The following is a 15,525-nucleotide window of genomic DNA, read 5'->3' on the forward strand; positions in this document are numbered from 1 at the left end:
ACAGTTTGGCAATGTCTTAAAAGTTAAACATAGGGCCAGGTATGGTGGCTCACACCTGTTATTCCAACACTTTGGGAGTCCGAGGCTGGTGGATCACTTGAGCTCAGGAGTTCAAGACCATCCTGGCCAGCATCGTGAAACCCCATCTCTACTACAAATACAAAAAGTAGCCAGGCATGGTGGCACACACTTGTAATCCCAGCTACTTGGGAGGCTGAGGCAGGAGAATCTCTTGAACCTGGGAGGTGGAGGTTGCAGTGAGCCGAGACTGTGCCACTTGCGCTCCAGCCTAAGCAGCAGACTCCGTCTCAAAAAAGAAAAAAAAAAGTTAAACATAATTTAACTTAAACATTAACCATAAACAGCAATTTCACTCCTCAGTATCAATCCAGGAAAAATTTTAAAATAGAGCTAACAATGACATGTAAGCAAATGTTCACAGCACCATTATTCATAAAAGACCCCTAAATGGGAAACAATCCAAATGTTCATCAACTGATGAATGTGTAAACAAAATGTGGATTATCCATGCAATGAAATACTATTCAGCAACAGAAAGGAATGAACTTGCTACAATGTAGATGAACATAAAAAAAAAAAAAAAAAAAAGAACCACATGCCCCAAAACATAATGCTAAGTAACAGAAGCCAGACACAAAATCCCACATATTTTATAATTCCATTACAGGAAATTTCTAGAAAAGACGAATGTGCAAGTGAGAAGGGCACATCTCCTCTGTGGTATTCTTGGCAAAAATGCAAAACCTAAATCTAATTATGAGTTAACAATAGACGCGGCCAAACTGAATGGCATTCTATGACTAACTGGCCTGTACTCTTAATTAAAAAATGTCAAAGTCGTGAAAGAAAAGATCAAAGCACTGACGGTATAAAGTGCTCCGGATTGAAGACTAAAGAGATGGGAAAACAAAATGCAATGTGTGATCCTGAACTGGACCCTGGACTGGGGAACAACATGACCATAAAGGATACTACTAAGATAATTGGCGAAATCTAAATTTTGACTGCAGATTTGATATCAGTTTCCTGGTTTTGGTAATTTGTACTGTGATTATACAAGAAAATGTCCTAGTTCTTAGGAATACACTGATGTATTTAAGGGTAAAGGGATCTGATGTCTGCAACTTACTCTCAAATGGTACAGAACAATTAATATGCACGTGTTATATACACACAGAGAAAGAAAACGATAAAACAACGTAAAAATTGAGCAAAATGTAAACAGTGAGTCCAGATACTTGAGAGTTCATTATACTCTTATTGCTAGCTTGAAATTATTATATCAAAATAGAGCTATTTTAAAGTGTCTTATCTCACTTTTCTTCTTTATATTTACTTTCATTACACCAAAGACACCTTTCTCAAACATCAACAGGATCAGATATCCTTTCTCGAAAATGTCTTATGGCCTCAAATGCCACAGAATAAAGTTCAAACTGTAGTATGATATTTACAGTTCCTTACGCCGTGGTCCCAATTTACCTTTCCAGCATCACTTCTCATTCTTCCCCAAACACTTTCAGGTCTCTAAGTCTCCGTTGATACCACTGCCTGGAATGTCTGACCCTTAAATCTTCATCTTTTTCAAGTTCAAGTCAAATGTCTTTCTGCTTAGCTTCTCCCAATCCCCAAAGGCAGGCTCTTTCTCTGCTCCCGTGCTGTGTTAACCACTTCCTTTCACCCTTTCAAAAACATTATCACATTGACTTCTACTGTTAGCCTATTGTCTGGTACTTAGTGGACCTCTGTTGTAGCCCTACCATAATTTTATTTTCTAACTTTTCTACTAAATATGTAAAATGACTTATTTTTAAAGCAACGGCAATAAGTATATTTTGATTATTAATATAGTAATTGGACAAGAAATCAAGATTAAACGGTGATATAACTATTGGCAGAAAGTAGATTCAATTGGTTGAAAATATTTTTCTTGGCCGGGCGCGGTGGCTCATGCCTGTAATCCCAGCCCTTTGGCAGGCAGAGGCGGGCGGATCACCTGAGCTGGGGAGTTCGAGACCAGCCTGACCAACATGGAGAAACCCCGTCTCTACTAAAAATACAAAATTAGCCAGGTGTGGTGGCACATGCCTGTAATCCCAGCTACTAGGGAGGCTGAGGCAGGAGAATCGCTTGAACCTGGGAGGCGGAGGTTGTGGTGAGCTGAGATTGTGCCATTGTACTCCAGCCAGGGCAACAAGAGCGAAATTCCGTCTCAAAAAAAAAAAAAAAGATATTTTTCTTTGTCTTTTTTTAACTGAGACAGGGTCTCGCTCTGTCACTCAGGCTGTATTGCAGTGGCACGATCAGGGCTCGCTGCAGCCCATACCTGCTGGGCTTGAGCAATCCTCCTGCCTCAGCCTCTTGAGTAGCTGAGACTATAGGCATGTGCCACCACGCCCAGCTAATGTTTGCATTTTTCGTAGATGTGGGGTGTCATTATGTTGCCTAGGCTGATCTTGAATTCCTAGGATCAAGTGATCCTCCCATCTTGGCCTCCCAAAGTGCCGCAATTACCGGCATGAGCCACCCACGCCTGGCGAAATTATTTTTCATAGTCATCTGTGGCCTTCAAACTGAAGCTTTATACCTTTTGGCTACAGGGCTTCCTGACTTCAGAATTTACTAAATATTTGACTCTCAAGTTAAAGTTCTGTGTACAAAGGCAGATAGGTATAGAATTGAGCCCACTGATGATTATCGAAAGAGGTAGATACTTCAGTGCCTCATTAAATCCTTTGAAAATTTCTATTTAATTTCCTTAGTCTCAAGGATTTGCAAAATGATGTACACAGAAACAGAATAGACTTGGAGGTAGGTTGTTTTCCATGATTGTATCACAAATCAAGTCCTGAGGACTCAAGCCAGCCTAAGGAATAGACTGAAAGAAAGAAAACAAAATCAAGAAAGGGAGAGGTAGAAAAAAAGAAGAGTGAAGGCCGGGCGCGGTGGCTCAAGCCTGTAATCCCAGCACTTTGGGAGGCCGAGACGGGCGGATCACGAGGTCAGGAGATCGAGACCATTCTGGCTAACACGGTGAAATCCCGTCTCTACTAAAAAATACAAAAAAAACTAGCCGGGCGCGGTGGCAGGCGCCTGTAGTCCCAGCTACTCAGGAGGCTGAGGCAGGAGAATGGCGTGAACCTGGGAGGCAGAGCTTGCAGTGAGCGGAGATCCGGCCACTGCACTCCAGCCTGGGCGACAGAGCAAGACTCCATCTCAAAAAAAAAAAAAAAAAAAAAAAAAAGAGTGAAAAAACACGTTTTCTAATATAGGAACTTTAGGAAACTCATGTAAACAGTGGCATTAGGAATGACGGGGATGACCAGGCATGGTGGCTCACACCTGTAATCCCAGGAGTTTGGGAGGTCTAGGCGGGTGGAGCACTTGAGGCCAGGAGTTCGAGACCAGCCTGGCCAACGTGGTGAAATGCCATTTCCTCTAAAAATACAAAAGAAGTTGCTGGGCGTGGTGTCCTGCCTCTCTAGTGCCAGCTACTTGTGGGGCTGAGGCAAGAGGATCGCTGAACCTGGGAGTTCAAGGTTGCTGAACCTAGGAGGTCAGCGAGCCAAGATGGCGCCACTGCCCCCAAGCCTGGGGTGCAAAGTGAGACCCTGTCTCAAAAAAAAAAAAAAAAAAAAAAAAAAGGAATGACGAGGGAAAAAGAGATTTTGAAGACCAGACCAGATCAGTTAGGGAATCCACAAGCTGTTAACGTCACAACCTGCTATGTTGTTCTTATTGTTTTCAACCAAACCAAACATGAATTTATATTTAATAAAACTGATTAGTAAAATGGGCCATTAAATCATTGTTTTATCAACATAACACTGAATTACTGAATTTCAAAAGTACACACACCTATTTGTAAACCTGTCCAGTTGACAATACAATGGGACTAATTAAAAGCATCCCCAGAAAACCAGAATACCACATAATTATACATAATCCAATAAAGTAATTTTGTTTAAACATATCACATTTCGCGTGTGCACATAACAGATACGCAAGTCAAGCATAAATTCACTTTATTTCCAGGCCTCTGGTCTTGAGCCTTCCTCATTTAATGACAGTTCTCCTTCTCGGCCACACGTAGGCCCCCACCTCGCGCGCTCCTCGGCCCCGTCGCCCACTCCCCGGGCAGCACCGCTTCCGCTCCGAGGGACCCGCATCCGGTCAGTGCTGCCACCTCTAACCCGCCCCTTCCCTTCCAGGGGCCACCGAAGCGGAAGGTGGTCCCGCTTTTCTTTCGCGGAACTTTTCTTGGTTCCCACACCTGGGAGCCTCGGTCTAGACCCCGCAAGCTGACCTCATCAACCCCTCACGCTGCCCTACGTCCCCCTGCCGCCGGCCGAATCCGCACTTACTGCACGGACAGGGCGACGGTGACGCAGCCTCGAGCGGCGTCGAGCAGCCCCAGGACCAGTTCCCGCGCGGGTCGCTCGGAGGAGGCGGCAGCGGACCCAGCGACTTTGGAGCCAGCGGAACCGCCGCGGCGTCTCCCGGGCAACCGGGACGCTAGGGCGCGCTGCGCAGGGAGGCTTCCGGAGCGGATTCCCCTGGCGCCCGTAGCCCCAGCTCTGATACTTCCTCTGGGTGGGTATAACCTCGGGGCCGAGCCTGTAACGTCAGGGTGTGGACGGAGCAAAAGATGCATGAGGGCGCTCAGGAAACATTTCAACCGCTTTCCCCTTAATACTGTGATTACACCATGTCCCCTTCTTTCCCAAGGCATCGAGAGCACTAAAAAGCAGCACACGTAACTGTTGAATATTGATTAGTTCGTTTCCCTGCCTGGGCAGAGACCTTCCGTTTGCAAGATTCTCTGTCATTAGTCATTACTTTTCGGTCTTGCTTAATTATCCAACTACCTTTTCAGCAGACTTCTGTAGGTTTTTGCGTGAAAAGCAGCTATGGATCAGAGGCCATTTTCCTAATTCGCCTAGCATTGTACTAGTATCTGGGGCCTGACTTAGAATCAGACACAGGTTTGACACCCATTAGGGAAGAAAGTCAATAAAACAAATAATCATGTAATGAATGCTATGTGGAGATAATGTATTACTTGGGAAAGAGAATTTTGGACAGAGCTTCCCCATTTTGTTGCCACGACTAACTTAGAAATGCTGTATGTTAATAAGCACACACGTCCTTTGTTTCAGCATCAGCAAAATGCTCCCCATGATCATGGCCGGGTTTAGCATCTCCATCCTTCCCTCAGGTGACTCTCCTCTCCTTTTCTCATCCATCTCATTTCTTTTCCACGTCTTTCATTTGCTTAGATACATGCTCAAATTTCCTATCTTTAACCAACAAAATCAACCCCAAAACCTTTATCTCCTTCCTCTTTTAAGACCAAACACACTTCCACTAAAGTCAAATAGACTCATAAAATTCACATCTACCCAATTCCTGTGGGCAGAGGATACACTGCACGTATTTTATGTAACAGTCTTGCACAGTGGTTAAGAGAATACACTTTGAATCAAGTGCCTAGGTTCAAAGTTTAGCTCTGTTATTTACCAACTACAGTCCTGGGCAAAGCTACTAAAACTTTCTGTGCCTGTTTCTTCATCTGTAAGACAGCGTTAATAATACCTCACATGGGTGTTCTGGGGCTTAAGTGCCACTATATAAAGCATGTAGATGAGTACCTCGCACACATATACGTGGACTGGGAACTTCTTATATGCCCTCTTAGTGTTTACCCATTATTTTGTATAGCACATACTTTCACGTCTCCACCAGTAATGGTGAAAACTGATAGAATCTGTCCTTTGTTTCCTGGTCTCTGCTGTAATCAGTCACACGTGCAAGCTGAATGACGCCATTAGGCCCACAACCAGTTGGATCTCATTCGTCTCAAAACCAGTGTCTATGCAATTAGCTAGTAAGAAGATTGCTTGAACTTCAATAAAGATGAAGTAGATTGTTTCCAACATTTAAGTGAGTGGCTGTCTTCCTTTTGCGTACATAAAGATTCATAATCAAAAATTTCTGGGTGGAGTCTAGAAATTTGCACTTTTAACTATTATCAAAGATGATTCTGAGGCACATTTGGACACACTCAGAAGCAGTGATTTAAACTTAGTGCCCACCAGTGGTTTTCATGCTGGGATGCACATCAGAATAATTTGTACAACTTTATAAAAATATAAGTTACTGAGCCTCAGCCCTCAAGATTATGACTCCAGATATATCTTTAGAAAGCTTCGGGGCAATACACAACCAGTTGTATACTTTATTTTTTGAAAATGTTTCTAAGTGTTTCACAGTTAAATGTGATGACGAACATTTTTTTGAGATATGACCCTTTATATAACTTGTAAGAATGAAAAACTGAAAATAACGTGGTTCAGAAAAAGGGTAAACAACCTTGCCAATAAGAGCCAAGAACAGAATCTTGATCACTTAAAAATCTTCACTTCAAAATCTTTTCCAGCAGTCTGTTTTTAGCAAATTGATAATGTTATACTGACAAAGATGTGTCCTAACACACAGCCATTAGTCATTAATGATAAGATTATTCACAATGTGTTTGAGAAAAGTGATAAATGAACACAGCTGTTATGGTTATTAGCATCTGTACGATTTTAGACGTGGAAACTGTTAAATTATTCAAGGTCATTGTGACAGGTAGTGGCATAAGTAATAGTGGAAATGGTGCCTCTTGATCCCCAATCCAGTTCTTCCCTCTTAATCTTCCCCTTCCTTACCTCTAGAACTGCATTTCCCAATGCTCCCTTACTTTCTCTAACCCAGGTACTAGCAAATTTTTTAAAGAATTCTTTAGTCAGTAAAGTAAGAATTTTAGGCTTTTCAGACCATACAGTGTTTCAGAAGCCACTCAACTCTAACACTGTAGCACAAAAGCGGCATAGACAACATGTAAGTGAATACGTGGTGTTGTGCTCCATTAAAACTTTATTTACAAAAACAGGCAGTAGGCTGGATTGGTCTGAGGACTGTAGTTTGTGGACCCCCGCCTCTAACCAGAAAACTATGAATGTTTGACTTTTCTTATCAGGAAGTCAAAGATTCTGCAAAAGATGCCCTTTTCTCCTATGTGGAAATATTAAAGCTTCATGAAATTGAAATCACATATCAAATAAAAATCATGATTTGAGGGAGCAAAATTGAGTACTTAAGAATTTAACTACAAAACAAATAAAGCTTTCCCCCTTAATATGTTTTAGTGTTACTATATACAGATTAAACCAGATGACAAGCTACTATACAACAACATGTTAAAAAACATGTTTATTTTACAATATGTACAATCAGGAACATATTTTAAAACCATTATCAATTAAAATAAATGAAGACCATAAATCACAATTTAGTTTGTTCTTAGTGTATATACTCACATTAAAATATAAAGAACATATACCAAAAAGAGCCAAAAGTGTGCATTTTGCTAAAACCTGGTATATACATATTCCATTGGAAAAAAGCAATCAAAAATGACTTAAACCAAAACTAAGTTCCTGTGATGTGTAGTAACCATTATATTGTTTGTATGAGGTAGTAACTAAATTATTTTGGCCATGTACTAATACTCTAAGTCAAAAGAAATATGAAAAGGATCATAAAATAAGGCCAACAAAAGAAAAATTCCAAGAGAAATCTGAACCACTTCACTCTATGGAATGTTACAGTTCTTCAGTGTGATTATATGAAATGTTTAGTGAGGACTCTTTAATAATGCTAATTAATTCTTTGTGCATACTGTAATTCAGACCACAATTGCAGTATTATATCATGGTACCGCTATTCTGTGATTCAAAAATGTTCAAAGGTATTATTTTTAAGCAAAGACAAGCAATCTTACAGGATTCTGCTTAAATATAAAAAGACCAGTTACTACAACAGGTGGTTAATTGTAATTGGTTTGCTTCACATAGAAAACAATCCAAATACATTTGTGGAGCCAAATGCTTATAGACAATGTCACAGCTTACTTTTGTGACTTAATACATCACATATCAATACTTTGTGCAAATATAAACACCAGTGTACTTGCATTAAAATTAAAAACAAGATTATAAAATGATTACAGCCTCCATTACAATTTTAAAAGTTACAAGATTTATATTCATATTACTAAATTACATATAATAAAAATACAATAGTGTTAAATGTATTGTTTCATTGCCAGCATCCCATTTTGTAATATAGCCACACCCAAGAATATACTAAAGAATTCTTAAAATATTAACCCAATTGCATTTTCATCAACATTTACAGCTGTACAGATAAGACACTTACTTGTACATCTCATAAAAGTACATTATCTACATAAATTCTTAGTGTATGTCTTCAGCAATATGAAGTTTCACAGAAAAAATACTGCCTATATGTACAAAGATTACATAACAATGAATTAAGCACTTGTGTGGTTCAATATGCTAAATATATCCATACCACTTAAAACAAAATTTTCCCCATCTTGTCTCATGCCACAATAAATTACAAAAGTAACTGAAGACAGGTTACTGCAGCTTTTGTACAGCTTCAAGCATCCATTACTGTTGCAGTGGTAGTGTTCTTTCTTTCTAGAGTTAACTGTCAAAGCACAACAATTCTCAGTAACTGTTTTCATGACCCGCCAGGATGTACAAATTGCTATTTGCTGTGGGGTTATCAGTTGGCCTACTTTCCAAAACCACGACCCTAAAAGTAATAAACAAAAAACATATAACAAAACAAAGTTATTCTTGAAAACTAATGTTAGCCCCCAAATTTTCCATTGCTTCTCCAATATGTGTCTCTATAAATGCTGCTCATTTGATTGTGGGCAGAAATCATTTGCTATCACTGTGATTACAGGGTCAGTTCTAGCTCTGGGAAGTAATTTTGCTGTCCACTACCATCCACCTCTGGCCAGTGTTCTTCTAAGAGTCAGAACTGGGGAGAAACCTATATTAGAAATCATTTGGGGGAACTTAATTCCTATTACAAGTTCTAAAAATGATTTGCAGTTTAAGAATCAGAAGCTAAACTGCCAGGGTCTGACCCAGAGACCCAGGGTGCATGATGGATGAATAACATACTCAGACACCAGTATTCAGTGAAAGAGCAGCTAGGGGGCCAGGGCACTCACAGAAAGAGTTGTAGCAGCCATGTGCCCTGACTAGCTGGCCCTGTGGGCATTTATTCAGCACAGATTTAATGACAAAGGCTTTGAGTCAACACACCTGTGGGTAATTAATCTGGTTGCTCTCCCCTGGAAAGAGCAGTCCTGCCCCGGAATGATCAAAGATCGGTTTTAGGACAACATGAGTAAACAAGCTATTTAGATAAACTCTTCTACATTCCTATGTATCTACGCCCTAAGCTTTAGAGAGAATTCAGCTGCCTTCAGCCAAATCTTTTACTGAAGCTATGCAAACCTTCTGGCCTTCCAAGAAGGTTTGTGTCTATTTCCTATGACTTTATAATTTCTCCCACCACCCTGACAGATCCCCGACAGTCAATCAGAACAGGTCTCCAAAATCCTATCTGGCATTAACAACAAAAAGTTCTGTTCATTAACATATGGTATTTCCTCTTTCTTCTGCTACAAATCAGACGTCAGTATGTTTAATGCAAACTAGTACTGACAGATCCATACATTCCTGTTACTTGGAAGATCAGGTACATTTTCAAAGGCTTTCTAACTTTCTGACTTGTGAATTCTTATAGTGTGAAAAATTCAATGCTGAACATATTGCAGACATTTCAATTCTCTTGAAAAAGAAATCCGTTTCATGCTGGATCTACAAAACATGTTTAGTACTCTGTATTTAATAATACAGCTCATTTTCATACCTGTCAGATCCAAGCAGCCTGAAAATTCTTGTGCTATCTGAAATTTCTTGTGTTACCTGTTCAATTAAAACATAAATTTAATTTCTGAAATTAAAGACACAAAATTTTCAATGAGCACTTCATTATAATTCAACAGAAAAGAAACATAATCCCTAAAATGAAAATATATTCCTGCATGACTATTTATTCAAGTCAGCATGTAGGTACATCAATTTGTTAGTCTAGGGGAAATGTGGTTAATTTTGAGTTAATCATAAAATACAGGCAAAGGAAAATGATTTCCTTGTTAAATCATAGGACTTCAAGGGAAAAATTTAAAAGCAAAGCACTAAATCCATTTTATTAATTAGAAACTTTCATCATTTATGTTAATGCTAATGGTAAGGTTACTGGCAGCAGTAAGCTACTTAGATCTGGTTCTTTTACTTAAAAGGCTGCCATGTAGTTTAACAGGAAATATTAAAAAGCCAGACATGCCTTGAGTTTGAATCTCAGTTCTCCCACTTACTGGGCAACGTATATAATCTGCTAGAAATGGTTTTTTGCCTTATGCAAGACGGGATTGAAAAGCTCTACCATGCAGTAGTGCCCTGCAATGTTCTTATGAGGATTAGTGGGTATAATGCCTAGCTAAGGAAGTGCTCAATACATAATAATTATCTTTCCCATTTCTTCCCCATTCTCTTGAAATGATATTTTCTAATGACCATATATCCTTCAAGAAGTCCTCAGTATGACCAATTACCAGTTGAGGAGTTAAGAATAAATATAGGGCAGTAGCAGCTCCCCAAAATTTGGTAGGCTGAAGAAAAAATGGATTTGAAATTAAATTTATTCCATCAATACCCCTACAATTAGATTTTCTGAACACCAATGACTCTTAGCTTCTGTTGTAACCCAGCACACCTGCAGGAAACAACACGCTCAGCACACTCCAACACCTGTGGCTCATCATGACTGTGATTACCAACATATTTTGGGGTTTGCCTACTAGAAGAATCTAACGTTTTTGGAGGTGTGTATTGATGGGCTGCCTGTGTAGTTCTAAGGTGACTTTTTGGGTGAACTTTTTCCTTTCAGTTTTTAAACCACTCTCTATTTGTCTGTAATGCTTTTCTTTCTCTGACTAGTGTTTATTAGCTGTTGACTGTTCTTATCTCCCTGCTCAGTTCCTCAGGTGATTTTAGAAAGCGTGAGCCCACTCGTGAGGATTACTTTTAGAAACATAGTAGCAGCCACCTTTTTTTTTTTTTTTTTTTTGGAGGGGGGATGGAGTCTCATTCTGTTGCCAGGCTGGAGGGCAGTGATGCAATCTCGGCTCACTGCAACCTCCGCCTCCTGGGTTCAAGTGATTCTCCTGTCTCAGCCTCCCAAGTAGCTGGGACTACAGGCACGCGCCACCACACCCAGCTAATTTTTGTATTTTTAGTAGAGACGAGGTTTCACCATGTTGGCCAGGATGGTCTTGATCTCTTGACCTCGTGATCCGCCTGCCTCAGCCTCCCAAAGTGCTGGGTTTACAGGCGTGAGCCACCACACCTGGCCAGCAGCTACCTTTTAAACACTTACTGTAGGTCAGGAACCAGGCCAAGCACATTACATGCTTTGCTTCATTTAATCATAACAACTCAATTCACAGATGAAAAAATATAGGTAGAAAGAAGTTAGGTGACATGCCAAGGTCACCCAGCTACTAACTAGCTAAACTTGAGACTTGAAGTCTAGTGTCTCAACTCTGGAACCCAGGCTCATGAACACTGTGGTATACTGCTTACTTTGTTAGAAATAAACGCTCTGAGCTTAATGAATGACAGTTTAAGAAACAAATAAGCTTCCTTCCAAGTGACATGACTGAGATTGGCTTGGGGGTACTGGAAGAATTTCTGACAATTTTATGTGCTTGTAACATTCTGGGGGCAAGTGCCACATCTTGCTCACGTTTATAACCTCAGAACTTTCCAGCATAAACGTTGAACTGACTTGAATATGTCACATGGCTTAGAGTTAAATTATTTCTGTGAGGTAGGAAGGACTCATGAGATGCATAGCTAAAGGTTAGTAAAAAGGAAAGGTAAAAGGGGCAAAGAATTATATGCATGTCAAAGGAATAAGGATGTTGAAAATAAGAGGCAAGTGGGCTTCCAGAGAAATATAGTTCTTTACTTATAGTCTGTACTGGTCATTATTTCTTAAGTACCAGGTAGAAAAGGTGCTTAAGGCCAGAGAGAGCCAGCACTAGCACTCTTGCTCCTGGCGTTCCTCTGGGAAAGTTGAAAGAAAATCATAGTTGGCTCACTTTTAGCAGATTACCAAGTTCTTGTTCTAAATTTTAGAGTGATTATTTGGAAGTACATTAAATATGCAATAAGTTGAGTAGTGGAGAGAGAGAGGTGGCTATAGAGTACGGGCTACTGACTTTATTAACAGACTAAATACGTAAGTATTAATAAAATTAGCCAATCAAGCATTACTTGTATCATTTAGGAATCAAACTGTTTGAAGTGGAATTTGACAATGTTTTGTGACTACTTAATGGACATAATTTACTTACCTCATTAGATCTAAAACTTCTACCTTGCATTCCATGTTTCCAGAAAGCTAGCACACTGTCTTGTAGGCACACTAGCAGGCAAGAACAGCTCAATTACTGTTAATAGTACAAAAGTTCAACTGATAAGCATCATTTCATCCCTCTATCTCATATAGCAATATTGCAATTCACAACTAATGTCAGCTATTCCATATATATATGGCATGTTTACATTTGAAAAGTTTAAAAATACACTATACAGAGCTTATGCATCTTTTTGGTAGGAAAAAATTCGCTGAAAATATTTTTGTTATAGATTTTTTTTTGTATTTTTAGTAGAAATGGGGTTTCACTATGTTGGCCAGGCTAGTCTCGTCTCAAACTCCTGGCCTCAAATGATCTGCCTGCCTCGCCCTCCCAGAGTGCCAGGGTTAAAGCCATGAGCCACTGCATTAGGCCTGTTTTGATAATATTCAAAAATAAAATACTGCAAACATACAGAAAAATACAGAAAACAGCATAGAAATACACGTGTATCCACCACCCAACAATCAAATCCTAACATTCTGCCAGGGTACAAACACAGCTGGCATCCCCTATGTACCCTGCCCTATTCCCAATTCTGGCCTTTCCTTCATCCCTGAGATAACCACTATTATAAATTTGGTATTTATCAACCTCATGCATGTTTTCACTATTACTACAAGCTTATACTATCAATATAAATTTTATATTGAACGTTTCCAACCCTCATACATTTGGTATGATAAACACTTAGGTTATTTTGAGTTTTTCATTATTACAAACAATTCTGCAATAAACATTTTTGTACATCTTGAATACATGTACAAATCTTTCTTGATGGTAGACACTCATAAATAGAATTACTGAAGCACAGGGCATGTAGAACAAGATTTAGTTTTGCCTTTTATATATACATTTTTAAAACACATTTTTGCATGTATTCAGGGAGGAAGAAATCTTATTTTGTTTTCTGCAGGTAACCAACTGTAACAGCATCATTTGTTGAATGGCCCATTTCTTTCCCACTAATACATAATGCCATGAATTTCCATTTACACGTGGGTCTATTTCTGGGCCCTTTCTTCTGTCTTACTCTTCTACCTATTTATTCCTGTGTTGCTATCACACTATCACTATGGCTTTATAGTAAGTTTCAATATTGGGTAGAAAAGGATTTGTCAACATTTATTTTATTATTCTTGGTCTCTGGCTCTTCCATATACATTTATTTTTTATTTTTAAAAATTATTTGTAGAGATGGGGTCTCCCTAAATTGTCCAGACTGGTCTCAAAACCCTGGGTTCAAGCAATTCTCTTGCCTCAGCCTCCTACAGTGCTGGGATTACAGGCGTGAGCCGCTGTGCCTGGCCATTCCATATGAATTTTAAGAGGAGCTTATCAAGTGGCACAAAACATCATGTTGGGATTCTTACTGCAGATCCACTGAACCTGTGGATTAACTGAAGAACTGGCATCTTTCTCATTTAAGTCTTTCTACCCATGGACACGATGTAGTTCTTCACTTGCTGACTCTTTAATGTCTTTAAAAAAATAATTTGGAGTTTCCTAGATAACGATCTTAAAAATGTTTGGATTTCATTTATTCTTATATATGTTACTTTATTGCCATTGTGAAAGGGGTCTTTCTTCCAATTAAGTTTTTCACTGATTATTTAGGAAAGCTATTCTTTGGTGTTACTCATATCCAGCAACTCTGAATTCTCTTATTAGCACTTGTAATTTATTATAGGATTTAATGTTCTATGTACATAATCATACCACCAGCAAAAAATGATCTTTTCATCTTTTTCTTTCTAATCCTCATATTTTCCCTTTCTCGTCTAATACACAATATTGAAATTTAATAATAGCAAACATCCTTATTTAGTTCTCCAATTTAATGGGAATTAATTTGATCATTAGACATATTTTTAACAGGCTTTGCTAGGTGAAGGACATTCTTTTCTATTCCCAATATGCTAAGAAGTATTATTTAAAAAAATCATTAATGACAGATTTTACTGAATGCTTTTTGGGCATCTACATGATTTTCTCTTAAAACTTGGTGTCATGTATTACATAAATACATTTTCTGATGCTGAACCATCCTTGCTTTCCTGGGATAGTCTACTATTTGATAATGTGTAATTCTATTTGCTAATATTTTATTTATACTTTAAAAAATCGATTCTCATAAGATTATAATTTTTGTTTTCTGTACTAATCTTGCTTGATTTTAGCATCAGTATTAAACACTGATTTATTCAGAATTCCTTGTCTGCAATCTGAAACAGTTTGCACAGGATAGGGATTATCTCTTCCTTTAATGGGGGAGGTAGATAAAAAACCATCATGCCTGATTACCAGGCACTACAAGCAATGAACTTGGCTGTGGTGCTCAATCTCCTGTGGGATACTTCTATAACTGGAGCCCAGCGGGCCTGTTAGCTTCAGACCTGTATACTGCTTTGAGATTCTGTTGTTGATCTTGCTTTTTGACCCTGGCTATGTCGTCTTTGAAAGCAGAGATTCCATTTTAACATCTTGATCAGATATCCCTCGAAACTGACTTATTATAATCATTTGTTTGTTGGATGAATGACATTCTAGTTGGAAGAATGCAGAAAACAGAACCTGGAATAAGACAATGAACTAACTGACTTTAGCCTTACCCTCTGCTAATATACATACATGCAAATATCTTTATTTTACTGATAAGGAACACCAGAAAAAGTGTGCCTAGTTAAATATTAATCACCATTCATTTTCCCAGCACTATCCTATATAAGATAATTTTCACCTTATTTTTCTTGAATGTAGTCATTTTAAAAATATTGATTCTGTCAGAAATCCTTTTCCAGAAAAAAACTCCTATTAAGCAAAACGTGAGAATGACAAGAAGAAACTTCCATATACTTAAAATTCTCTGATCAGCAGGTACAACAGCCAAAACAGAATCTGGTATACTAAGTACTGAATTTTAAAATACTTATAGAAAAACCCTATAGGAGTCTGCAGGAAATGGGAATTCAAAACTATGTTATGAGAAATGACATTATTTCTTACAAGGAAGATAACATGATCTACACTACAGTTATTAAACTATTTTAGAGAATGTGTAAGAATGAAGGCTGATAGTGACT

General features: G+C 38.7%; 2 protein-coding genes across 4 annotated transcripts in view; both read right to left on the reverse strand.

Annotated features, from left to right (window-relative positions):
• Positions 1-4,489, reverse strand: part of CDKL4 (cyclin dependent kinase like 4) — a 78,482-nt gene extending 73,993 nt beyond the window's left edge. Inside the window, exon 1 of the mRNA XM_007970870.3 lies at positions 4,386-4,489. The gene's annotated coding sequence lies outside the window, so the exon portion shown is untranslated. The remainder of the gene's footprint in view (positions 1-4,385) is intronic.
• A 2,771-nt stretch (positions 4,490-7,260) lies between these two features.
• Positions 7,261-15,525, reverse strand: part of MAP4K3 (mitogen-activated protein kinase kinase kinase kinase 3) — a 186,397-nt gene continuing 178,132 nt past the window's right edge. For 2 of the 3 annotated variants that reach the window (XM_073022934.1, XM_073022933.1), the window contains 3 exons: positions 12,380-12,450; positions 9,829-9,884; positions 7,261-8,691 (listed from right to left, as the gene is read on the reverse strand). In XM_073022934.1, the coding sequence (XP_072879035.1) occupies positions 8,604-8,691; positions 9,829-9,884; positions 12,380-12,450 (215 nt within the window). In that variant the 3' untranslated portion in view covers positions 7,261-8,603. Of the gene's footprint in view, positions 8,692-9,828; positions 9,885-12,379; positions 12,476-15,525 lie in introns of all 3 variants that reach the window. The other variant, XR_012095267.1, reaches the window with a different exon arrangement.

Source organism: Chlorocebus sabaeus, chromosome 14, assembly GCF_047675955.1.
Source record: "Chlorocebus sabaeus isolate Y175 chromosome 14, mChlSab1.0.hap1, whole genome shotgun sequence".
Lineage (NCBI taxonomy): Eukaryota > Metazoa > Chordata > Mammalia > Primates > Cercopithecidae > Chlorocebus > Chlorocebus sabaeus.